The 26,548-nt window shown below is 38.1% G+C and overlaps 2 protein-coding genes across 6 annotated transcripts; one reads left to right on the forward strand and one right to left on the reverse strand.

Annotated features, from left to right (window-relative positions):
* Positions 1-512: 512 nt before the first annotated feature.
* Positions 513-7,947, forward strand: nt5e (5'-nucleotidase, ecto (CD73)). The gene is made up of 9 exons (XM_077620576.1): positions 513-918; positions 1,028-1,250; positions 2,776-2,964; positions 3,350-3,547; positions 3,671-3,825; positions 4,069-4,177; positions 4,515-4,664; positions 5,255-5,455; positions 6,963-7,947. Exons 1-9 carry the CDS (start codon positions 580-582, stop codon positions 7,127-7,129), a joined length of 1,731 nt encoding a protein of 576 aa, XP_077476702.1. The 5' UTR covers positions 513-579; the 3' UTR covers positions 7,130-7,947.
* A 273-nt stretch (positions 7,948-8,220) lies between these two features.
* snx14 (sorting nexin 14) lies at positions 8,221-26,353 on the reverse strand. 5 transcript variants are annotated; one of them, XM_077620572.1, is made up of 31 exons: positions 26,143-26,353; positions 25,876-26,022; positions 25,679-25,799; positions 24,661-24,734; positions 23,802-23,880; positions 23,641-23,684; positions 23,417-23,504; positions 23,254-23,338; positions 22,908-23,064; positions 22,715-22,790; positions 22,555-22,599; positions 22,376-22,456; positions 22,150-22,264; positions 21,810-21,965; positions 21,106-21,230; positions 19,679-19,737; positions 19,468-19,494; positions 18,464-18,613; positions 17,165-17,297; positions 16,037-16,223; positions 14,642-14,725; positions 14,394-14,494; positions 13,346-13,457; positions 13,079-13,119; positions 12,571-12,690; positions 11,862-11,985; positions 11,598-11,762; positions 10,316-10,411; positions 10,139-10,230; positions 8,686-8,742; positions 8,221-8,407 (listed from the first exon to the last, which is right to left on the reverse strand). In XM_077620572.1, exons 2-31 carry the CDS (start codon positions 26,010-26,012, stop codon positions 8,369-8,371), a joined length of 2,970 nt encoding a protein of 989 aa, XP_077476698.1. In that variant the 5' UTR covers positions 26,013-26,022; positions 26,143-26,353; the 3' UTR covers positions 8,221-8,368. The 5 variants fall into 5 exon arrangements, with proteins under 5 accessions (XP_077476698.1, XP_077476697.1, XP_077476699.1 ...); XM_077620571.1 differs by having other exon boundaries at positions 25,876-26,067; XM_077620573.1 differs by lacking the exon at positions 19,468-19,494 and having other exon boundaries at positions 25,876-26,067.
* Positions 26,354-26,548: the final 195 nt, after the last annotated feature.

Below are 26,548 nucleotides of genomic sequence, written 5' to 3' on the forward strand. Positions count from 1 at the left end.
CCAGCCAACATGCATGCTTTGGGGATGTGAGAGGAAACTGGAGTACCCAGAGAAAATCTACAAAAGCCCTGGGCGATCATGCACCTAGGATCGAACCCTCGACACCAGAACATTTAAATATATTATATATATATATATATGTGTGTGTGTGTGTGTATATATGTATATATGTGTGTGTATGTGTATATATATATATATATATATATATATATATATATATATATATATATATATATATATATATATATATATGTATATATATATATATATGTATGTATATATATATATATATATATATATATATATATATATATATATATATATATATATATATATATATATATATATATATATCGAGACTAGCACTAGTTAGTACCCTAATAGTAGCTGCGTTTCAACATTTTTTTTCAAAACAAAGGACCTCTGTATATGGTGAGAGTGTGGGTGGTGTACGTGAGAAACCACACTCCAAATTAACAGACTACTAAAAACACCCGACCCTCAGTGGAAAGAGGAGGCCCAAACCCCTTTGCCCTTGTCCGCGTTTCCTTTTACGCGCGCCGTCCACACATCCACAAAATGAGTCTCTCGTGGAAGTCTATAACAGTTTGCCTGCGCTTGTTGCTGATATTTGATAGTTGGCACTGGATTTCCACCTTCGAACTGACGCTTTTGCACACCAACGACAACCACGCGCGCATCGAGGAGACCAGCGGAGATTCTGGGAAGTGTCGCGCCGGGGGTCGCTGCTTCGCCGGGGTGGCGCGTCGTTTTAGCAAAGTGTCGCAGATCCGCAAGGAGGAGAAGAATGTTTTGCTTCTGGATGCCGGCGATCAGTTCCAAGGCACTGTGTGGTTTAACTACTATAAAGGCGCAGAAGCGGCCCACTTTATGAACAAGATCGGCTATAATGCAATGGTAAAATGTCTTTGTTTCCACGTTCGCTCTTGACCGTGGAAACTTAAGTCCGTGTGTTCTGTGCGCGTCTGTGTGTGCGCGTTTGTGCGTTTGCGTGCGTGCGTCGCAGGCTTTCGGGAACCACGAGTTCGACAATGGAGTGGACGGGCTTATCGCGCCTTTCCTGCAGAATGTTAATTGCTCTGTGGTGAGTTCCAACATCAAACCTGACCAGACATTGGCAGCAAATTTTAGTCGCTATTACCGGCCTCACGCGATACTCAGCGTGGGATTGGAGAAGGTCGCCGTGGTCGGGTATACCACCTCCGAGACTCCTGTTTTATCCATGCCAGGTATACAACCTTCATTATGATTTGTTATTGTAAACTGTAAACCACATGTGTCAAAGTGGCGTCCCGGGGGCCAAATCTGGCCCACCGCATCATTTTGTGTGGCCCGGCAAAGTAAATCATGAGTGCCGAATTTCTGTTTTGGGATCAAATTAAAATGAAGAGTATAGATGTATATTAAATTTCCTGATTTTACAACTTTTAAATCAATAATTGTAATTTTTTAATCATTTTTTCTATGTTTTTAGTTCAAAAATCATTTTGTAAAATCTAAAAAAATATATTAAAAAAGCTAAAATAAACATTATTTTAGATCTATAAAAAAACTGAATATTCAGGGATTTTAATCCAGTTCTTTTAATCAATTTATTTTAAAAAATCTAAATATTATATCTAAAATGGTCCGGCCCACGTGAAATCAAGTTGACGTTAAAGCGGCCCGCAAACCAGCCTGAGTCAGACACCCCTGCTTGTAAACAGTGAGTGGAGGCAGTTCATTGTCCTTTTAAGGACATCTCTCTATGGTCTCAACAAGCAGAATAGTACTGTCCTATTTTGGTCTTAAAAATAAAAATGAATAAATAAACACAATTAAACACTGGTTAGAAGAGTACTGATTCGACTCCTGAAATAAAAGTAAAATAAAATAGTTTTTTCCCTTATATTGTTAGAGTTAAACAGAGCATACAGAAAATATTAACAAAAATGTATTTCCTCTATTTTTGCCGAACTGTGACTATTATTTTTAGCTTTTAGTGACTAATCATATTCTTAGCCAAGATGTCGTGAAAGGCACTCAAAGTTTAGGTGGCAGTTGATGACTTTTGACATCTATGTAAATAGCAGAATTAAATATAAATCCCTTCTATTTTTCTTTCAACACAAACAAGACAAAGCGGCCCGGCAGCCGAGAGGTTAGCGGATTGGCATCACAGTTCAGGGGCCGAGGGTTCGATCCCAAGTCGGTCCACACTGTGTGGAGTTTGCATTTTCTCCCTGAGCTTGCGTGGCTTTTCTCTGGGTCTGGGTACACTGTTTTCTTCCCACATCCCAAAGACAAAGCAAATTTGATCATTATGTTTAGCAACCTGACAGTTTTACAGAAACCCTAACGAATTAATCATACATTATTATAATATTAGGAAATTTGAGAAATATGGTAAAATATTAAACTGATGTGATAATATGGCAAATTATGCAAAATGGGATCTTCATTACATTGAATAATAGTATACATAAAAATGTGTTAATTATCAAATTAAAACATGAAATACATTATATATTAAAGAATAAAAAAATCTAGTGAAACAGTAATAAGTCAGGCACAGTTTTATTATGTCGCACTATTATTTCATAACTGAAAAACTGTTTGTCTCTCAATAAAAAGTACTTAAATTTGGTTATTCCATGCTGTAATTAATTGTGTATGGCTTTTTTTATTTAAACCAAGGGCTGTTTGCAGATTTAGATTCAGAACTGCAATAACCTGTTTCTGAACATTTCCTTCCATCATGTGTTTGCCTAATAGGTCCGCACCTAAAATTTGAGGATGAGGTGGCATCACTGCAGATTGAAGTTGACAAACTACAAACACTAGGTTACAACAAGATCATTGCCCTCGGACACTCCGGCTTTGACGTGGATAAAAAAATTGCTAAACGAGTGAGGGGGATCGACGTGGTTATTGGAGGACACACCAACACATTCCTATACACTGGTATGCCACAGTCTTTTATTTTTGTAAATGACCAAGGCTGGTGGCAGAGTGTCGGCTGGTTAACATGTCACCTCAGTTCTAAACTCAAGGGTTCAATTCCGGGTTCCGGCTTTCCTCCATCATTATGCATCCCCAAAGATGCATGATAGATTAATCGAGCACTCTAATTTGTCTCTAAGTGGGAATGTGCATGTGAGTAGTTTTCTCTCTGTGTGCTCTGAAATTGGTTCGCAACTAGGTGAGGGTGTTTCACACCTCCCACCCATGAGGCTCCCGCTGCCCTTTGGCCTGATAATCTAAAAAAAAAATGAGTTTATAATTTTTTCAAAATATAATAATGCCAGGTCATGTTTAGTAATACAAATTGTATTATTTCACCATGTAGGACCTGCTCCATCTACTGAAGTACCAGCAGGTCCATACCCATTCATGGTGAGGTCAGATGATGGCAGAAATGTGCCGGTGGTCCAGGCATATGCTTTTGGAAAATACTTAGGCTACCTTAAGGTTACCTTCGACCAGGTTGGAAATGTTGTCAAAGCAACTGGAAACCCCATCCTATTGGACAGCAGCATACCTCAAGGTACACTGAAGCAACTGACTCAGTCATGTCTGGCTGTGAAAGTAGAGCATCACTGTCAAGGACAACATGAGTGGTCCCATTTTGGCTTGTTTCTTATTTTTATTTCCTTTATTAAACATCCAGATCCCAATGTCCTTGCTGATGTTGAGAAGTGGAAGGAACAACTTTCTCAGTACTCAAAGCAGTATGTCGGCCAGACATTAGTTTACCTCAATGGATCATTTGAGGAGTGTCGTTTTCGAGAATGCAACCTTGGAAACTTGATTTGTGACGCTATGGTAATGAATTAAAATTACTGTAAACTGCAAATTTAACAAATTCCATGGCAAACACAAGGCTATGTTTGACACATCACATTTGCCACTAACCACTGTTCCTAAATGTACATATTCTCTGTGTCTCTTCTGGTATTTGTATATGTTTTAAATGGCTGCAGAAGGAAGGGGGCTAATTACCTATATTAGATGAAGAGTTACAAAGCACTGTTCCAAAATGTAACATTGTTTTTTTTGTGATGATAGGTTAACCACAATTTAAAAGACTCTAATGAACTGCAGTGGAATCATGTCAGTGCATGCATTTTGAACAGCGGAGCCATTCGGACAGCAATTGATGAGCGATACAAAAATGGTAAACTATGAAGAGGATGTTTGGATATTAAAATACTTTTCTACTGCACAGTGATGGTTTACCTAAGATGAGGGTAACATTCCAATTAGTGTCAACACAAAGCAAATTGTATTAACGAATTTATGAATGCGTTAGTAAAAGTTGTTTGCACTTCTCCGTATTAGAAAATACACCTGAAATTCACAGATTTTGCAAATGGAAATACTTTAATAATGAGCAAAATTGGGATTATTAGAGTATTGTTGGTACCGTGTAGTGGACAAGCATATTTGTTGCCGGCCCAAATGCAATTTGTATTCTATAATTGTTGTGTTTCTATGTCACTTTTTACTTTTAGGCACCATAACAATGGAGGAGATCCTCACCGTCTTACCATTTCAGCAAACTATGGACTTGATCCAGATAAAGGGATCAACCTTGAAAAAGGCTTTTGAACACTCCGTCCACAGATACGGAGGCATGCATGGAGAATTTCTGCAAGTCTCAGGTCTTGTTTTTGATCTACTAAAACTAATAGAACAATGTCATTATTAAGATCATCATTTTGGAAAATTGACTTTGGTCAGTATCTGCACCAAATGACAAGAACAGGACAATAGGTCTCAGTATATATTGACTGCAGTTTGTTGCTTTAACCTCCTAATACCCAGACTCTTTCAAGGAATGCATTTTTACTTTTTAAAAAAATATTTAGGCTATTTGGGACCTGATGAGTGTAAAAACTAAGAATTATCTTTTTACATGATGTAGTTTCTGAGAAAAATTATGTCCACACATGTGGACGCTAGGTCCTAGGAGGTTAGTGGTCAAGTACTTCACATAGAAAAAAAATATAGAAACAATATAGTCTTTATTTTAAGATTGATTGTTGCCAAAAAAAATCTTTTCCACCCACGACGTTTTCGACCCACAACATTTTCACCTTGGGATGCCCGTGCTTCATCCGCCATTTAGTCGAGACTCGAGGACATCCTGTATTGCAAAATTCATCTGGAAATAAATTAACACCAATCACGTTGGCCGTACAGTGTCAAGGGAGTTGTTCCTGACCAGATATCTTTTTTTCTACATTTGCAGGCATCCATGTAGAGTACGACCTCTCAAAGCCCATGAACCAGCGAGTCGCTTCCTTATCTGTACTCTGCACTCAATGTAGAGTCCCAAAGTACGAGCCACTGAACCTAGAGATGATGTATACCGTTGTCTTGCCTTCCTACCTAGTAGGTGGAGGTGATGGCTACACCATGTTAAAGGAAGAGAAGCTGAAGCATAATACAGGTGGGCATATGGACAGCATTTGAGTCCATCTTGTGTCTGTAATGTCTCAAAGTCATATCAGCTGCAATGTGTATTACAATAACAATGTGATAAAAAAATGTTAACACAATCCACTTAGGAAAACACATTCTTGAAACATGATTCAATTGTTCTACTTAAATTGCTTATGGGGATTCTCCAATTTACCTTGTTTTCCTCACTTTGAATTTTTCATTTTCATAGCGGTGTGAACCATTCTCCGTCGCAATAACAATACCATTTCCATCAAACTAATTGAATGGAGTTCCACCCCCCAATTTTTCCATTTTTTTTTTCATTGTTAACTGTGAACATGGAAACAATTCAGGTTGAGGAAGATTCATGATACTGTGGCTGAATATTGACATTGAAGAGACATTTTGCAATCACATTTTTCAGCTGATTTGACTCAACGGTCAACCATATTAAATCATTTTAAAAGCTTTAGTTAGTGGAGGGAGAGGATGATCCATCAAAACCAGACAATGACTTTGGATAATGTGAAAATGACTGCCAAGTAATGATGCATATAAAACTGCTAGACTGGTGATTATTCCAGATTGTATCTTTGCTCGAAGTCATCTTGAATAAGATGAGACGTAATACAGATATAAAATCCATATAAAAAGTCTACATATCACCTGTTCAAATGCTTTATATTAGTGATATTATAGACCAATATAAATCATTTAATATGTTCTGCTCTTATTTGGAACTTGAATAGAAACTATTCAGAGAATGAAAGTAGTATTGTGAAAACTAAACACCCATTATGTGATTGCAAATGTGGACACAACTTAAAACTATGGTTGTGGCTGTTAACGATTAACCAATCTTCTTCAATAATTTGCAATTAGTCATCCACTGGATTTGATTGGCACCTTAGTCAAGTTGCAGAGTATTATGAACGGTTTAATCTAGAGTTGCAATTGATCAATTATCAAATTCATTTGTAAATTGTTTTGATCAAGTCATCATTTAGAGACAAAAAGACATGAAAAAAAATTGGGTTTGAAGATCGATATGTAGCTGCCAGGTTTCAAGAAGAACAAGTAATACTTTAAAAGGTATTGTCCTCAAGAAAAATAACAAGTAGTACTTGAGTGGTGACTTGGCAGACCTTCAACCTGTAAAAACAAGTGCCCTAGAGCGGAGAGGAAATGGATAACCTTAGGAATGTTTGGTAGGACAACGAACGATAACTCATCCGCTAATTTCCAGCAGTAATGTTTGTGGTAGGTCTTCTTGCTGAGGTATGTGTTCTCAATACAACATTACCACAGAACATCGCTGAACCTTTTGCGCAATTCGCTATTAAAATAATTATCCCTAAACGTTCTTGGCATTCTGTTGAGAGTATTAGCTCCAATTCTATTTGTTTAAAAAACACTTGCTAGGACTTTGGAGTAAAAAAAATGCCAAGAGCTACCCAAAATGTGCATTTCTTTACTGACACATCCCAAACTATTCAAATATTTACCTCTTCCAGGTGATATGGACATTTCAGTTTTGTCCAAATACATCTCTTTCATGAAGCGTGTGTACCCAGCGGTGGAAGGTCGGATCAAGTTCAAGAGCAACGCTGCGGCATTTTCAGCACAAAGCCTCGCCCTGCTGTTGTTGAGTTTATTCTTATCTTTCACACTCTCACTATGAAACTAGATGCAGAAATAACTGAACAGGTTTATTCTCAGGGGAGATTCAATATCAACCTGTAAGAAATGTCCCATGAATCGAAAAATATTTTTTTGACGCAATAGAAGGTAATCTATTCTAGTGCAGTGGGTGTTAAAAGTGGACACAGCTGAAAAAAATAATTTGGCGTTCCTTTTCCTAGATTGCGTGATCAAAATACTTTTTTGACAACACTGCTACATTTGTGACTCAGCATTATGCAACTTAAAAATTATTTTCACGCACTCCAGAAAAAACGTCCTAGTACAAAGACAACCAACTTCCAAACCTCTTATCAAGGGTCTAGATTACAAGAACACCTAGGTATTCTTAGATCTGCCATTTGCAGTTTCTCCGGCAATGATTGTTACTTGAATTTAAGGAATTCTTAGTTAGAAAATATTGTGGATGTTTTCATAAAATGACCTGATTTAAAAACATATTGCACAGAAATTGTATCACGATAGCCACTTTTTAATACTCCCTTAGGAGAAATATTGTGGCTAATATATGCTCCAAGTGCATTGTTACAATTGAAACCTTACCTACTCACATTTTTAGTAATTTAATTACATAATTGCCTCACATTTTACTAATTGATATTTGTTGTACTGTGTGAAGTTATTACTTCTTAATTACCTCATATAATTTTCCCCAAAACAAAATATTATTGTTATTGCAAATGACAGTTTAGAATGTTTAGTCTTCAGTATAGCTGTACAGTATAACTGTTCTCAAACATCCTGATAAGCAAACGATTGTCACTTTTTGCATAAATAAACAACCAATTGGAACCCCCATATTCTCTTTGTGCTTTATTTGTTAATTCCATTATTTAAAAAGAATTTGAATTAAGAACTTAAACTAAGTATTTTAAGTGCACTATATTTATAACTTTGCTATATTGAATCATTAAAATCCAACTCCCTCTTTCAAAAAAGAAAAATGTAAAATTATTTTAGAATTGACAGTAAATCAAACATGACAAAAAAATGAATATTCTAAAATTAAGAAAAACATTTCTGTTTGGTTAAGGAGTTTAATAATTCAGTAAGAGAATAATCCTTCAATAGTTCTGAATGTCAGAGCAACACTGTTATTTATTTCACTTTAAATATTAATGTTTTACAATAGGAGAAACAACAAAAACAGAGGTCTCTGCAGCCATAAAAGTGCAATTAACGTGCATTGAAATGGTTAGTTTTTGTCAGTTGTACTAATTCACATCCAAGGAGCATTGATTGAAGAGTCTTTATGCACCTTGGGGGAAGATATAGCATAATCGTGAGAGAATATTTTGCATATACCAGATATACACACAGAGTATAATAATCCCATGACTCCATTAAACCAATATCATTGGACAACACAGTTATATGACCACACACGTTTGCAGTCCAATGGTCACGATGGCCTGTTTGATTATGTATTATCTAACAATGATTAAAAGTACAACCAAAACAATGTGAAACTTGCAGTGGTTAGTGGTGTAATCAACATGTTGAACACTGTAGATTGTCAATAAACATAGCTAATACCTTGTTTAGTTCTGGGAAAAGTTCTTGAACAGCAATATCCAGAAGAACATAGGTCAGCTGAGAATTACAAATAACAAAAAAAGAGAGAAACATTTAGGCGGCTGAAATGAAAATGTTACACAAGTTTTCTAAATGAAATGCACAAAAGTACAATTAGAAAAAGGAATATAATTGAAAAGTGGAAGAAGAAAAAAACATAAAACCTTTTGTTCACCAAAAATCTTAGGATACCGTTTAAACATTCTTAACAGTCATACATGTAGTCGCACAAATTAAATGCTGATAATAATAATTAAAATTAAATTAAACTATCACTGAGCTGCCTGACAAGTACTAGAGTAATAGAAAGGTATTTACAGAGTGATATGGTCATCTCACGGTGGTATGCTGTTGCTATTTAACAGGTGTTGCGTAATGCACTCTGAAATATGATATCCTCTTTTTATAATTTTGATTTGCTGTTCTATATTCATCCTCACAAATGGGAAATCCTTGGAAGTGAATGGACAAACATTTGATTTTTAATTCAGTTAGACTTATTAATTAATTGTTCAAATAGATGTTAGAAATAATTTACTTGAATAAAAAGATTAATCATTATCAATCAATCCATCACATGTTTTTTTTAAATCATAGGTTGGTTATACCAAGTATAAAAGTAATTTAAATGCATACACTAAATATTGACATGGTAGTCATTTTTATGTTTCTAAATACAGGAAATATGCTTGTAAATAAGTGCGGAGACTGGCTCAGGCTGTGAGTATTGGAGTGCCCAATCCCTGAGTTTTAGAAAGAAACTCTTAGTCATTTCCTTAGCCATCAGAATATTTTAGACAGGCCTAAACAGGGTCCAGGTGACATCACCCATTACTCTGCTTTCTGCTTCGCCCCTCCAGCTATGTAAAGGCTTAGCACCGTCAGCGGCAATTCGGCACAACTGCAACTCCCTAATATAGTTCGCCATCAAGCTGTGCCGCCAAGTTACAGCCCCACCCCAAGTTCCCAAATGCATCATCAGTCGGATGTTTGTTTTTTGGGCTTTGTCTAGGTGAGAAAAACGGCTAGCCGCAGGCAATGTGGCTGGCAACCATGTGTGGTGCAGCAGCAGATGCATTACAGTCAGCTATAGTTCTGTCCCTCTTCACTGTATTGCTGTTTTTTCCAAGTATACTTGCCTTTAACCAACAAACTTTATGGAAAAAAAACCAGCTGTGTGCTTACTGGACACTTGATAAGCTTCCACTACATATTTATCATTATGGGTTACTCCATCACATGCACATGATATTTTCTGAAAACATATACGCATTCACACTATACCAAAGTGTTTTCTTTCCACTGCTAAGTGAAGTCAATATTTCACCTTGACAGGACAGGTTATTGAGCTATGGAGTAGGCGGCAGAAGAGGACATGAGCCATGCATGAGATGGTGTGGGCGAGTGTTGTTACCTGCTTGTTGACAACTGGCTGCTGAAGCCCATCAAAGAGGAGACATACGCCTTCATATTTTGCCTCCTCACCAATACATTTCCCCAGAAGGTCTACAGATAAACGGTTTTTGAATTGGCAGCCATCCTTTTAAACATCTCTCTGTCTTGTGAGGGGAAAATGCTGACAGGAAATTACCGGGAATGTATCTCATCATCTCTCCGAACGTCCTTTTTGCTCTTCTCTGCTTATCTTGAGCTGAGCGAGGGGGGCTGCTCTCACAGAAAACAGCATCTATGGGAGCAACCAGATATTTTCCAGGATTTTTTCCCTTCTTTTTTTGTATAAATACACACTATATTGAGGTCACTAACCTTTTAGAAACATACTTTATAAAGAAGGTTATCTATGAAAACATGATATGAAACTTCGTGTTCATGTTTGCGTTTCAATTTCCCATTCCTAATCCATAATCCCAATATTTATATAACCTGCTTTTTCCCCTATATTGGTAAATTTGGTTTTCATCTAGGTAAATATTAAAATGTGTACACACACGAGCTGTGGTGTTCAAAGGTGCCAAATTCTGTTTTGGGGCGCAATTTGTCAACTGGAAAAATGCAGACACTAATCTAATGTATCTTCCATTCTATGATCTGGTGCCTCTAAATAAAATATTCGTGTGCGGTTGATTGGTCGCGGTCTTTTGGTCGCCCGGACCCAAACAACGGGCGACCAAAAGACCGGCGACAAAACAAGGTAAAACAACACGGTCTACGCATCAATAAACGCCAACGATGGCCCTGAGCAGTTTCACTGAGCCGACGTGTGAGTGTATAAGAGTTTGTATGTACATGAGTTGTCCCCTTAGGAAGGGACGTCAGTCAGGGTCTTAACAAGTTCTCCAACAAAGCACAATAAAAGTCCGGGAAATTTGGAGCTTTTCTTTAGCCTAATAATTAATAGGGCATTGAGTATGACTAAATAATAATTCGCAGTTTGTATTTATGGAATTTGAGCAACGATTTAAATGGTAATTATCAATAACCTTTCGGGCGACCAAAAGACCGGCGACCAAACGACTGAGTACCAAAATATTGTAGTAAACGACATTTACTTTAGTGGCTCAATTGAAATGAAACATACATTTAGAAATTGATGAATATAACGATATCCTTTAGAAACATTTAATGATTAACATTTTTTTGTTTCCTATAAAATATTGTGTTATTGTTATATTTCCTAAAACAGTGAAATTTACGGAAGAGGATTCTGGCTACAGGTTTTTATCCTCTTCCATGGGAATTGGGGTTTGGTGACTGTAAACTATAAGTAAATAAAAAAATCCAATAATTTCACTACTTTGTAGTAAATCTTTCTATACAATGTACAAAACTTTACGGCGTGATACTTTCAAAATGTACTATATATGGTAACAAGCTACTGCATTCGCCAGTATTTAAGATTCAATGAGGAACACCTCTCAGCAGGGTGATGAGGGAGATCAGACGGTGCTCTTCTACCATCTGATTCAGTTTTTGTTGAAGGTAGCAATCAGTATAGGCCTCGAGTGTGTTCTTAAACAGAATCCTTCCACCCATCAACAGATGGTGCAACCAGTCAGGAATGTGGAAGACAACTCGACCTGCCAAATAAAGTTAGGACCTCACAATGTGTCATACTGGTTATAACAATTAACTACAACAATTACACATGGATGCTGATGATCATTGTACATACTTACCCACATACATTAAATAGTCATACACGCCCTCCACAGTAAGGATTTCCATGAAGTAATTTTGGTTGTGCCTCTTTTCTGCCATTTCGGACCGGTTGGCATTGTTTTTGAAGAGATCATTGAAGAGCTTAAAAGACAAAAATGTTTTTAGTTGTTGTTTTTCAATATATTGAATATATACATCTGTTATATTTCTACTATTTATGAAGCATTAGCTTATATTATTAGTCTATAAGATGCACCAGCCAGAGAATACACAATGAAGAGGAGTAAAAATATACTAAAAGTTGGACTGGAGTGTAATTTGCTTTTTTGGGAGGGTATTTTTTATTTTAATTTGATCAGAAACCAAGGACAAATATATGTTAAAGTACTAATAGTAAAATGGAGAAAAATATGGCTAATTGGCATCTGAAAAACATACGTTTATCCAGATAATCATAGCCTAAAAACATAGCAGCACAACAGGCTGTTGGTGTTGAGTGAGAAAAAAAACATACAAGTGGCAGACGCAGTTTTGTGGCAAGTCGCAGACCCAGCCAAACTATTAAAAAAGTGTGACTTACTGTCCAGAAAATATGTGTCTGAGATAATTTATTTGAAATATGTTACATAATATGCTCTGGTGTGCAAGTTGCAAAGTATTTTACAAAAATTGGCATCCTTTCTCATAGCATTTTGACTGCACCTGCTAAGAATGAATGTTACAAACCTTTTTATCATTTTCTGAAGTGGGACTGAGGATGGTGAGTTCGGGACGGCTGGGTTTGGGTTTGGGTGACTCACAAGAATTAAAGTAGGACTGGATGAATGGCTCAAGATGCTGTCCTTTCTGATGAAGAAAAAGCACAGCTAACAGTACCACAATGATAATATAATCCATGTTAGTGGTCACCATAATAAACAGTCATATTTCATACATTTAAACTAAAGAAATTATTTTTGGGTACGTATTAATAAATGTGTTAGTGGTCAAATACTTGTGCTATTCTGTTTCCATGGTACTTTTAACCCAAGCTAGTTTTGGGGCAGAAAAATGCACTGTAAACTACAACTATTTGGTAAATAATTTAGATGACGCACTCTCAATTGTCGTAAAATCACAAAGGAAGCATGCCTTTGTCTCTAATATTCTCAGCTAACTTCTACTTATTATACTTCTGAAATCTCATGGAAAAGACTTGCACGCATACTTCCAGCACTAGGAAAGTCTCACTCACCTCTTTTATCAGTTTGCTGGGGACTGATTTAATGATTTTTCCTGTAAAACAGGCATAATTATTCTTAGTGATGAATGGTCATGCTGTGGTGTGACGTTTGGATCTTGTTGTCTGAGTCACAAATATCCCTTCACAGCAACCCAAGGTCAGATCGATCAAACACTCAGCATTCCCAACAAAGTCCCTTGCTCAAAAATAATCCCTTCGACCAGATTTTAGTCACATTCTTTTTCCCCCAACCCACAGACAGTTTGTCTCATACTGTACCGAGGTTAACATCAGGCAACATCTTGTCCAGGAACTGCGACTCCATGCTGTGAGGAGACAGGAAGTCGGCAAGGAGTTGGCTATTGCTCAGCTCGGGGTGCTGCAGGAGTTTCTGCACAATGAAATTGTAAAATTTTAGGGAAAACATGAGCAATGTTATAAAAATAATGTCACCTGCAAAAGCAAATGGCAAAGTTTACATGAAGTGTTATGATCCTTGATTAGCCAAGTCATAAAATTAAATCACATGGTTGTACTGCCTTATTGTAGTGTCTATTTCTACTTTAGTCACCAACTTTGGTTTATTGTTTTACAAAGGGTCATAATTCTTGTCTTAATATTTTTTAATCCATTGCAGGTTCTCTGTACGACTTTGAATAACAATGCATGACCTTTAATATTTACTCTGGTCCAGGAAAAAAGTTTCCTTTCCAATGCATCTGGCATAGTGACGCAATTGCAGTGAGGCCATGAATTTGAAGATATGATTTTTGACTCCCTTGTGACCATAAGGAGAACATTCGGATGAATTAAAAATAAAAATCCTCATATTGCTGCTTTCCCCAAGTTATCTCTTTTAAAGTGATTGATTGTGAGATCCATTGAATAAAAACTTAAGAGATTAGTACAAGTCCCCCGGCTGTTGCCCGTAGTTAGCTGGGATAAGCTTCAATACCCCCCGTGACCCCTGTGATGATAAACGGTTCAGAAAATGAAGTAATATATTATCAGCAAATGGCAATTTTCCAGAAGCATAAATCCTCCCAGCATCGGGCAGCCAAAGGGTTAAAATAAAACCACACACCAAAGGAATGATTTACACCAGCCCTTATTAGCTTTGTGTGGGAAGGAAGAAAGTGGAATTTAAAGAAATGACCGAGCTTTAGTTTTACAATTTTGTTCCCCTGCCACACCAAAATAAATACGGCGCAAAGGGAGAGGACGGTGAAAATGTGCTTGATTATACAGTGGGAAAGACTTAAGCAATATATTTACTTGAAAATAAGAGTTCTCATAGAATTCAGCAGCTAACAGCTTAGGCACTCACCTGCAGATACTCTTGAAACTCCTCTCTTTTGGATGACAGGAACTCATAATTTTTGGGGCCAATGATTCTCTTGGAAGGCAACTGTGCATCGGGAAATGAACCTGCAGGGTCATAATTTGAGTGAAATTCTTAACTCTAGCTGGAAAATAAGAGTTCCTTCACAATGTCATGCACTATTATTTTATTCATTTTTGGCAGTCTAGACCAAGGACACAAATATAGTGGCATCTCTGAAAATAAAAACCTACCGTGAAATTCGGTTAGCTTTGACTCAAGGACGTAAAACTCCAGATATCTTCTGTATACAGACCAGTTCTCAGTCTCGTGGCCCACTGTTGTGAGACACAAAGAGAAGCTGGTATTCCAAGTTTTATAAAAAGGGCCACAGTCAGAGTTGGAAGCTGGTTTAAAAACCAGCCAAAAAAAACACCACCCAAATCGTCATGCGATTCTTTGTCACATTCAGAGAAGACTGGAATCAAATAGAGCCAAGTAGTGCACACAATTTGGTTTTATCAAGCCTAAGATTAATCATGTTGTCAGATGTAGTATCTTGAAAATATAACATTATGTACTTAAACATGATTATAAAGGCAAAATTGTGTAAACAATTTTGAAATGCCTTTTACAACAATAATAACAGCAAATTATGTACTCCTCAAGCAATTCTGGATGTGAATGATCTAATAGGGCTAAATTGAAGCCAGCCACTTATAATCTTTTTCAGCTCTGTGTTTTCTTCATTTCAGTGCAATGAGAGAATGAGCCATGTGGAAAGTGAATCACTGCACTACGGGTGGAAAGTTAGAGTAGAAGTTTCCACTGGCTCTATGACTTAAACTACTAGGATGCCAGATGACGAAAAAACAACAACAACATTCTTTTTTTTTTAAATAGAGTTAGTTATATTGTGTGATATGCATATTCAATATATTGATGGATAACTCCACCAGACATTTAGACTCAGTGTAGAAGCAAGCCAAATTTAAAAAATATTCATTTATTCATTTTCTGAACCGGTTATCCTCACAAGGGTTGCGGGAGGTGCTGGAGCCTATCCCAGCTGACTTTGGGCACCAAGCGGGGGACACCCTGAATCGGTGGCCAGCCACTCGCAGGGCACGAAGAGACAGACAACCACTCACGCTCACACTCATATCTAGAGGCAATTTATCAAGCAGCGTACCGAGCATGTTTTGGGATGTGGGAGGAAACCAGAGCAACCGGGGAAATCCCACGCGACCACAGGGAGACCATGCAAACTCCACACAGGAATGTCCAGACCTGGGATCGAACCCTTGATCTTAGAACTGTGAGGCCGACATGCTAACCACTTAAACACTCTCCCACCGGGCCGCCCTGCTTTCTACTAGATTATTTTTTTTACAATTGTTATTTGTTTTTTATTCAACTCATTCTCATATTGGTATATACTTAAGAAATTAAAATTAATACTTCTGATATGTAGTCACAGGACGATGTCCAACCAAGACTACGTGAATACTTCATCCACCACATATTGTTGCAAATTCTTTGAAGACTGAGCACAACTTGGGTCATTGAATGTGAAATCAGATTTTTCTAATATGAATTTGTCTTGAAACAATGGTCATAGAGTAAACTATTGGTGTAAACAGCTTTACCTGCTTTCCGGTCATTCCGTTCCACATCAATGCAAAACACTGGAATCCTCTCCCTCTTCACGTCGTCATCATAGAAATCAATGTAAGGAATGGTGATGTTCCAGGCAGACAGATTCCGTGGGGTGCTGGGAGTGGAGGCCACTTCTATCGGGGAATCATCCTCCAGCACCATCATAGCTTCTTCCACCTAAAAAGTAAGGGAAGTGAAGGAGAATTTAATCATCTTCACACCATATCAAATTCATTCTTTGATGGTTAAGGGAAGTGAAGGAGAATTTAATCATCTTCCCACCATATCAAATTCATTCTTTTATGGTTAAGGAAAATAATGAGAATGTAATCCATGCCAACATCTGTTTTATTGATCTTAATTTGGACTCATTTGCTTAGTGCAAATTTCTATTTAAATTAAGTCAAACCAAATGAATTTTCTGCATTCAACATTTTTTGTAATCTGTAGTCACTGAACAAACATCGAAGGATTGTTGGCAATACTTGACTGAAGTCAAGGGAAATCTCATGAAAAATAGGATATCCCCTGATAGCAGTAAAGATTATACATTCAGGAACACTACTATAAGTCATTGAGCGTCAGCCATTGTACTGCAGCAAATTAGTGTGCCCTGAGAGTTTATTGGGTTTATCTCAGTAGTAAATTTAGTCTCTACAATACACCAATAACGTATTAATTATTCTGCAAGTAAGAGAGCAATGTAAAGTCAATGACAAGTCGATAAATGCTCTTACACTCTATGTGTACCTTAAACTCAGACAAGACCATTATTATTTTAACACACTATTTATCTTGCACACTGAAATGTTTTGCTAATTCCTTGTCTTGAGAAAGAAGAGGTCATGAATTGAGGTAATGAATTTGCCAACTTTTTTTCTTGACTCACTGACGCCCTCGCGTGATACATTCCATGACACTGCAGAACAGTGTTGGAGAAATGTCCATACTACTTAGTTTTTAAGGAAAAATAAGTCTGATCTTAGGATTAATCAAAGAGTCACATGCACAAATCACTTTTAACAATAAGACATAATGAGGACACATCAGAATACATTTACTTTAATCTACTTTAAATTATGCAAAAAAATGAGTATGTATGTGTGGCTTTGCTTTACCAAATCGTCCTCCCCCTCTACCAGTCCATAGGCCGGTAGCATGGCTCCCTCCAGGGTTGTGCTCTTGAAAACCCCCTTGATTTTGCTGCCAATGCGGCTGATCCCAAAGGACTCGCCTCTCTTTGACGTGCTCCTGTGGGCCAAAGGGGAAGGGGGCTTACTAGACTGTGTTTAATTGAAGAGATGTGCTTGGCTTCAGAAAAATGCCAAGGCAGCTTAACAAAATGACAGGGACGGAATTGCAGTGCATAGCAAGGGAGGGAAGCATCGGCAAACTGCTATGTACCGGAACAAAGAAAGCAAAAATAAAAAGCGAACAGCGATTTCATGAGCAAATGCCTTGATTTAACAACAAAATAGTAACACATGGCTAACAGAAGGTTGACAAACACATCAATAAGATTTAGCCTGGCAACATCAAGCATCTTGAAAGAATTATTACTCAAAATCATGAGACCCCTTTCTCTGACTGTTAGAGAAATACCAAATGGGGGAAAAAATATATTAATTGAAAGCATGCAGCAACAAGTAAAAATTAATCAGAACCTTGGTACAACACCGAATACCTATTGGGATCTTGGTCAGAAAACAATGAACCCTTGAAGTTCAGCTGATCATTTCGTCACTCCACAGAGGAGAACCCATGTTAAGAACTACAATTTAAAGCTGCATCCAGCAAAGTGGTATGATAAAACATGCCCCAAAAGATGTGATTGGTCTAAATAGCCTCTTGCTAAAAGTAAGGTGGTTCCTTCCCCATCATGCATGGGGATAAGAAACTATACTATTCATGTACCTTGGCTCTTTTTTTAACTTGCTTTTTTAGGTTAACCTGCCTTGATTAAAAAAAATGATTATATATGTATGCACCAACTTTACTTTGGTGCAATTTAAAATCCTTTAAAAAAATCCATGGAGTTCTGGCAAAACACAATGAACCCTGATCATTTGAAAAAACTGTTACAATTTGTGAACTGCAGATAGAGTGCTAAAAAAGGCACCAAATATTTAAAAAATAAATAAATAGTTTTCCTATCCATGTTCTCCTTTCATTCAAAACACAAGTTGCACTGCATACATACAACATGTACATGTGTGTACAGACACAATATTAGGGATGTCTGTTAGGAATAAAACTTTCTGGGAAATAACGTTGAAGGTAAGGACAAAAACAAATGAGATAGGCTGCATGCTGCTGTTTGGTTGAGGATGGTGTGGGTTGCCACACTGGCACGTCAAAGGGGATTGCATGACATCAGACTGTACTACAGCTGGAGGTATGGATGGACCCTGACTTACTTGGGTGATAAGGAGTGGCGGTGGGATAGAGAGCCATATGGAAAAGTTGTTAACGTGGGCTGCGCATGGAGGGAGTTAAAAGATGCAGGTGAAGAACTGCCAGAGGCGGTGAACTGTGAGGAGGGGGACTCAGGGCTCCAGTCCCAGGAACTATAAGCAGAACAGGGTTATGCCCCAAAGGACACAAAGGAGGGAGAATGGATCATACCAAGGCAAGCAGTATGGCAGTGACAGAATCGGGGGGTGGACCCACAGCATGGCGTGGCTATAGGAGCCAATACATACAGTCAATGGACTAATGTAAGGAGAGAGAGCTTGAATGGATGAGGATGTTAGTTCAGTCTCCTCAATGCTGCCATGTTAAAATGCAGTATGAGTGTCTCTTCTGCTTTGAAAACTGCCTTTGTAACAAAGTAACATAACATGAATGCAACACCAGTTATCCTCAGATTCCAATTTATATTTTTAAAGATCTCTTTTCTGTAATGGGCCAACACGAGAGCAACCAAAATGTCAACGATTGAAAATTTCCAAAATCCACAATGTACATGCATATTCAAATGAGATGCATAGAACTGCAATTTACACTTATACAATTATATATACATTTGCACTTTTTAAAAGGGATATTAAATTAATTTAAAGGTGAATAATATAAATATGTAATGGTTGTCCAAAAGCTCTTTTTAATTGCAGTAGTTCACAAAGAACAAGAGACTGGTGATAGTAAAAATTATTAGTTTATCAGGCCTTTGATTAAAATTAAGTCTAGTTTACAGACTCCCTAATTTGCATTTCCATACTAAAAGAAACAAATATGTAGGAAATGGTTTGAATAAATGTGGTATTTTGATAGAACATCACTTCTATTTGGCTTGCAGTTTTAAGGTCAACTAATGATGGAATTGTTAAAAAGGCAGTATACTCTTGTGTAGAAGAGTCAAGCAAGAATGGCATGTCAACCAGCCACTGTTTGGATCAGGACATTTATTCCTTGTACTCACCGGATGTCATCCATACTGATGCTATTTCTGGAACAATACGCATAAGTAGTTAGTAGAGGGACCTGGGGCCATAAATGCACCCAACCTCCTGAGAGGTAGAAACGAAGACTTAAATCACGTCGCTGAATTAAATAACCGCTAGCTGAACTGTGTTGCATTCCCACTTTGTTTCCTGAGCACGTGTACACACACGAAAGAAAATGACACCTACCTACTCATTTTAGAATTCCTGGCAGGGGACTCAGCCCCCCTCAGAAGCTGGCGAAAGTACTAAAAAAGATAAAACAAAAAAAAGAGAGTTATTGAAAGGATTAACATGATAAATCTACAAATCGTATGGTTTAACACCACACTTTGCATCAAGGGAGCCATTAGGATTAAATACAGTATGACTTACATAAATACGATTGGTTTTAGGAACTCCATGCATGGAAAAGCAGTATCATATATCATTTTGTTTTTTAGTAGTTTGATTCAAGCAGAAGAGTGGTGTACTGTGTACAATGGTTGCCTGCTGCTTCACTTAACTGAGTCTATTGAAATTAACTCAGAGGGGTGAAATTGGTCTTGGCAGCTTGGCTTAATGCCAGAGTCGCCTCGTTGGTCACAGTTGGGTGTCTCGTAGAGATGACACTGAGGATCGGTATGGAACAATTGACTCAAATAAACTCTAATCCCAGTCCTTTCTGAGATCAACCAAATTAGATTTTAAAAGTCAGAAACACTGTTGTGAAGGATTAGAGGAGGAAAGGTAGCATGCAATGCCAGCAATGTGAGGTGATCCTCAGTGAGTGTTGATAAATTGACATCCTACTCTTTCCTACCCGATTGCTAATCCTGGCACCAAAAATCTCATTTAAGTGTACCTAGTTGAACGTAGACATGCGTGAACCCACATCAACATGTTTTAGTCATGCAGAAAAACGGAACTGCTGTGGGGCAGCCCAATGCTGCAGCTCTCAAATGAGGGGGGAGTGAAGGGGACACACCACTCCCCCAAACCCGCAGCACTAGTGGATGGGACGTTAGCTCCCTGGGACCCAGGGAAGTCCCCCAGACCATCCAAGTCGCCACCAGCCAGCCATCGGAGAGAGGACGATGAGACTTCTCACCCCCACACACAAACCCTCTAGCACCGATCTGTCCAGACCCCACCCAACCAGGCCAGCAGAGGGACCCCTGCAGTCACACTTTGCCCAAAAATCTGAAGGGAAAAATAATGAATTGGGGGGTATTTCGTGACCGGACGTTTGGTCGCTGGACGTTCGGTCGCTGGACGTTTGGTCGCCGGATGTTTGGTTGCCGAGCGTTTGGTCACCCGGACGTTTGGTCGCCGGACATTTGGTCGCCGGACATTTGGTCGCCGGACATTTGGTCGCCCGGGTGAATATAATTTTGAGAGCTGGTTTCAACAGTAGATATTTAGATATTAAACTCTCTCATGAATATAATTTTGAGAGCTGGTTTCAACAGTAGATATTTAGATATTAAACTCTCTCTCTCATGAATATAATTTTGAGAGCTGGTTTCAACAGTAAACTCTCTGTCATGTTGTCAAACATCCGGCGACCAAACGTCCGGGCAACCAAACGTCCGAGTACCTATGGATTTTGTGTCTCTCAATGTTGCTGTGCTTACTTCATCACTGTGGCAGAACATAGGTGTGAAAACGTTTTCAAGGAGGGAGAGGACATGCTCGTATGCTTCAAACAAGCATCTCATGGTCTGAAGTTTCACAACCTCCTCATAGGGGCCCTCAGCAACTGAAAAAGCACAGATCATAAAAGAATTTGTATAAAACGATGTAATATACTTAGTTGGCATTAGCCAAAAATTTTCATGTGAAACCAAAAAAATGGTGTAGCTGTTAAAACGCTTGACACGCGTTAATTCAAGCGCATCCCGGTGGAAAAATAAATAAATAAAATAGCACAGCTCATAAAACAAATTCATGTGTAACTCTGTCATAAATATAGCTGGCATTTGGCAGAAATTTTGCATCTCCATATGAAACAAAAAACGACAGTTGCTAAAGCGCAACACAGGTTTTTTGATGAAGTGCATCCCAACAAAAGCATTTTGCTCAACAATTTGGGGAATATATTTCCAGGAAATAAACAAAATGACTGTTATAAGACAAGTTGAATGCCAGAACCATTTAAGCCAATCATATGTTGTTGAAGAAAGGTAAATACTACTTAAAATACTATACTAGTTGTCTAGTGTTTTAGAGTTATACGCAAAATTTCCTAGACTATTGCGATGAAGCGATGGAAGATAAATGAATGAATGTAAGAATTCAGTTGCAATGTGAGAAATGAGAATGAAAGTATGTCACACACCGTTTCGGATTTCTTCCACAATGAAGGGGTCGAAGCGGATCTTGTCAATGCTCTCGTCTAGACAGTAGGTCTCATAGATCTTCTTTACCTCCTCATGAAGCATCATTTTATCAGAGTCAGCTAGGTCTGGGCAAAGTATTCTGTCGTTGAACTCCTCTGTGACAAAATTGAACAGTCACTGATTATTGTATGTTCAGTAGATCAATTAGGTGCTTGCATGGACCACTGAAACAAGCTTTCACAAATATTACTTCACTACGATGTTTTGCAAATAACATTAAGAAAATAATACAATATATATTCAAGTAGGCAACATTTAAAAGGTAAGGAGAACACTTGCCCACTGCAAGGCAGAACTGAAGCACATGGACAGCTCCCTCTTGCTTCAAAAAATTCATGAAGCGGAAAAGGAGGTCTTGCTGCTCTCTTATTTCTTTTAACTCCAGCTTTAGAACCTGGGAAAAATAGCAATGTAATGTAAATCCAATCTTAATTGAATTTATCACATGTAATTAAAAGATATATGTCATATTTTCGTCTTGATGCATTGTTGGATAAGGGCTTACTGAAGGCTTTGTGCTACGGGGATCAGAGTATTTTTGAAGAAAAGGAACCAGCATTGAGGTTGGCTCTGTGGCTTCTTCAGGCTTGTAGAGAGGGAAAAAATTGTATAATGTATTTTAAAAAATTGAACACTGAATTTGATGTTAAAGTTAATTTTTCATTAGTTTCAACAATAACTTACTGGGGAATTGTCAATGAAGATCAAAAGTAAATGATTCACCGTATCCTGAAATGGAAAGCAGGAAATATCAAATGTCACATGCTCCAAGCATTTTGCTACTTTGACAATTTTGGACTGTTTATCTAGTTTTGAGTTCATTAAGTTGGCCGAGTAGACTCACAGGATCAGCCAAAAAGTCCATGGAAGGGAGAAAGACAGAACCAGCCATTACTTCTTTTATCAGCAAAGTGAGCGATCTAAGAGGAATGAAGCACCATAATATGAGGCAATGGAAAAATGCTCATTTTAAAAGACAATGGGTTTTGAAGTGTAATCAAATAACATAAAAATACATTTCGTGGCATGCAGATTACCTGCAATCAGTAGCCTTAGGTGGCAAGATATAGGGAAAGAGCATCTCAGTCAATTTTCTGAGATAAAGAAGCTCGTCTCTGCGACTGCGTAGAGCTACATGAAGGTCAGGACCATACTCCTCTAAGACAGCTTGTTGAAGAAACTCAGCACTCTTCACTAAAGAGAAGAGATAAAAAAAAAAATGCCTTTTTCGAGAAAAAAGACACCTTTGCTATTTTGCCCCTACTGAGCAAGGATAAGAACAAAAGAGTAGAAATTTGGTATAACTCTGTCTGTTTTTTTAAATAATTATATAAGTTGTGTTGATATTCATGTGAGGAATATAGACACAATAACTATCATCACCTCGCTGTCGAGCTTTGGCAATTATTTCAATGTGCTTCATGGAGGCTTTCAGAAGCTTTCGTGTGATAAGGGACGCCACGTCGACCTGGGACACATTGTTTTTTTTGTAAAATAATGTATTCTTTATGTATTTTGAATTCCATTTTTCATCTCGAGTGGTCACCTTCTGGATACGGCGGACCAACACAGCAGCGAAGAAGCGTAAAGTCACCCTCAGCTCATCAACAAATGCCTCATCGTCTGTGACATCTCTGAAAAATAACACCATTATACAGCAGTCACATAACAATGTTATCTTATACGGATGCACTGCATAATAATGAAAGTTCTAACTCTCAAAAACAAGTACCTATGAAGAGACAACTTAAAAAATAAAAAAAGTCCTACCTATACCAGGGATAGACAAAGTTTTCAAGAACTAGCTCCAGAATCTAGTTGAAAAGAGAAACATACATTCACAAAATTTGTACTGACTAAGCAATTTGGAAGATGAATGAAATAATGTTTAGTCATGTGTAGTCAAAATATAGGAGAAATTTAAATGTTACCTCTGAAAGAGAAGCATCCACTTTAGAGGAAACTTTCAGCTCAAGCCATGGTTGGTAGTTTTCCAATAATAGAGTAGGTCTGAAAGTAAAATGATGAAAATAACACCAAATAAATGAAAAATTGGTTCTCAGTTTCATACTAGTGCTGATAGTCTTTGAAGATTTTCAACAGTGGAAAATGTATTTGCTGGTCTTCATTTGACTTCTTATTAATTTATGAAATATCATTAAATCAGTTCCAACAGGAGAAAGGTTGTCGACATATTCCCTTCAGTTTCAGTGTAATATGTTCATGTGTGGTTCATTTTGAAACCACATTTGCTTCATCTACTACCATCAATGGGAGCCAGTGAATTAAGTAGCAAAGGTAATAGAAAAAGTATTCCATCATCATGACTTAAATCTTACAAATACATTGTGAATAAAGTATATGTACATTCAATTTAGGTCAAAACCACAAGAACAAAACTCTGCTGTAAAGTAACTCATGACCTCACAATACATTCCATACAATTTTATTTCAGTCTCCACTAGGAGGCAACGGAACATAAATGAGTTTAAGGACTTACATTTGTTTATTATTTGAGAAACTGCACAATTAGTCACTAAGGAGAAACATCATCGTCTTCACCAGTAGTGAAGCAAAATATGCTATGTACATATATTTCAGCAACACGCTTATTTATTTATTTATTTACGTATTTATTACCTATTTATTTATTTCTAAAATGTTTTTTCCTGTGTCTGTATTCTCCCCCTCTTGCTACTGTGACAGTGAAATTTCCCAAATACGGGATGAATAAAATTATTTTATCTAATCTAATATAATCTATTTAATAGTAATTTGAGCCAGCACTACCTGTGTCTTTTGCACCTGATCTTCCCACAAACAGCACAGCTGTGTCCAAGCGGAAACAACTCCTGCTGGTAGGACTGCGAAAAAACAAACACACAATCAAATTATGCACAAACGCCACTGTATGCAAAAAAAATCATATGAAACATTTCCTACTGGATTTCTCGTTTTTCCTCAAAGACACTAGAGACCTAATTGTTACATTCCTTTTGTGAGGAATTGGGAGTCACGACATTACCAGTGTATATATGCCCTAATCGTCCAGTTTGAGAGGACGCAGCATCTACTTCTTGTTGATTTATGCACTAATTGTAGCTGTTCCCAATAAAATATGCCCTGTGTTATATCACACTGTTATACAGATGGATAGAGAGCACAATAACAATCGGTGGAGGATAAACTCGACTCGTTGACCGCACAATAGTTGACGTGGGGCGAGAGTTTACGAGACTGTATGAAACAGCTTGGTGTGCAGCCCTTAAAGCAGAGAATTATTAGGATCATAAATGTGCTGGTTTAACACTGGATTAAAAACTACAACTGTGATGCGGATGTGGATTAGCGCGTCGACCTTACAGCTCCAGGGTCCTGGGTTCAAATCCAGGTCGGTTCACCTGTGTTGAGTTTGCATGTTACCCCCGGGCCTGGGTGGGTTTTCTCCGGGTACTCCAGTGTCCTCCCACATTCCAGAAACATGCATGGTAGGCTGATTGGACACTCTAAATTGCCCCTAGATATGAGTGTGAGAGTGAATGGTTGTCGGTTTACTTGTGCCCTACAATCGTCTGGCTGACCAATTCAGGGTGTCCCCTGCCTCTGGCCTGAAGTCAGCTGGGATAGGCTCCAGCACCCCCACAACCCTAGTGAGGATAAAGCAGTTCAGAAAATGAATGAATGAATAAATGCCCCAATGGTGAAAAAATCCAGGAGGAAACCCTATACACACCCACGCACGTATAAACAGTTACACTCCAAACAAATTGGGAACACTGACAATGTATTTGGACAGCCAGTATAGTACCTTGATCTTTGGCTTTATGTTGACCAAGATGTTTGGCAACAGAGACTCCGGTCCCAGAGAGCAGTAGAAAGTAACCACACCAGCCAGAAAGGACCAGACCACCATCATGATGTGAATATACCTGAGTAAAAATGAGAGCGAAAGTTGGGAGATGCCACATAACAACGGCTAACGCAACGTAAGCACACAGCTGTTACCTGTTTAACAGCACGGTGGACAGTAGCAGGACAAGAAGAAGGAAGCAGAAAAGGGGGTATTGTCGGCCCATGTCTCTGAGCAGGTCCAGTTTCATTTTGCGCCGTATACGTTGAAAACAAACCCGGAATCTTCCCATTGTTTTTTCCCTTCAGCACAAAAACGTGCCATAAAATAAACGACACGCCATGGCGCTACGAAAGTCGGTAAATAACTGTCAAAAACGGACACCACGATGAACATTATTCCATGATCAAAATGTAGCTTACCTATCATGTCATTTGTGAAGCGGACTGGTCACGTTTCGGTATAGTCGTTTGCTAACGTTACATGGTTTATTGGAAAATAGGGATTGGGGTAAACATCAGCCCCTGCATTTAATGTTTACGGTCCGATCGTGTAGCGTTGAGCTAAAGGCTACTAGTACCATTCTGTGCTGTCATTTGAGCCCGCTCAAGGGGCGTCAAAGAGTGGAGGGCTGCGTGCGCTTCGTAGTGACGTCACATCGGCCCCACCCCACTTTACAGGCGTTTATGACAGAATTCGGATAAACTATCCGATATAAAAGGACAAAAACGTACGCTGTTGTGTAACGTCTCACGTCTGTCTGCATATGAATATTTAAATATTGGATTTAGGGGACGGGTTTATGCGCTCGTAACCATCTGTAAATAT

The sequence above is a fragment of the Stigmatopora argus genome, chromosome 15 (assembly GCF_051989625.1).
Source record: "Stigmatopora argus isolate UIUO_Sarg chromosome 15, RoL_Sarg_1.0, whole genome shotgun sequence".
Classification (NCBI taxonomy): domain Eukaryota; kingdom Metazoa; phylum Chordata; class Actinopteri; order Syngnathiformes; family Syngnathidae; genus Stigmatopora; species Stigmatopora argus.

What these genes read in the sequence shown, in the direction of transcription:
- nt5e (XM_077620576.1), top strand. Translation starts at nt 580, where the DNA reads ATGAGTCTCTCGTGGAAGTCTATAACAGTTTGCCTGCGCTTGTTGCTG. An exon ending in AGAATTTCTGCAAGTCTCAG is followed by an intron (nt 4,665 to 5,254) that starts GTCTTGTTTTTG and finishes CTACATTTGCAG; the next exon opens with GCATCCATGTAGAGTACGAC. An exon ending in GAAGCTGAAGCATAATACAG is followed by an intron (nt 5,456 to 6,962) that starts GTGGGCATATGG and finishes TACCTCTTCCAG; the next exon opens with GTGATATGGACATTTCAGTT.
- snx14 (XM_077620572.1), bottom strand. Translation starts at nt 26,012, where the DNA reads ATGGGAAGATTCCGGGTTTGTTTTCAACGTATACGGCGCAAAATGAAA. An exon ending in TCAGTTCTGCCTTGCAGTGG is followed by an intron (nt 21,966 to 22,149) that starts GCAAGTGTTCTC and finishes ATTTTGTCACAG; the next exon opens with AGGAGTTCAACGACAGAATA. An exon ending in ATCAGTATGGATGACATCCG is followed by an intron (nt 18,614 to 19,467) that starts GTGAGTACAAGG and finishes TTCTGCTTATAG; the next exon opens with TTCCTGGGACTGGAGCCCTG.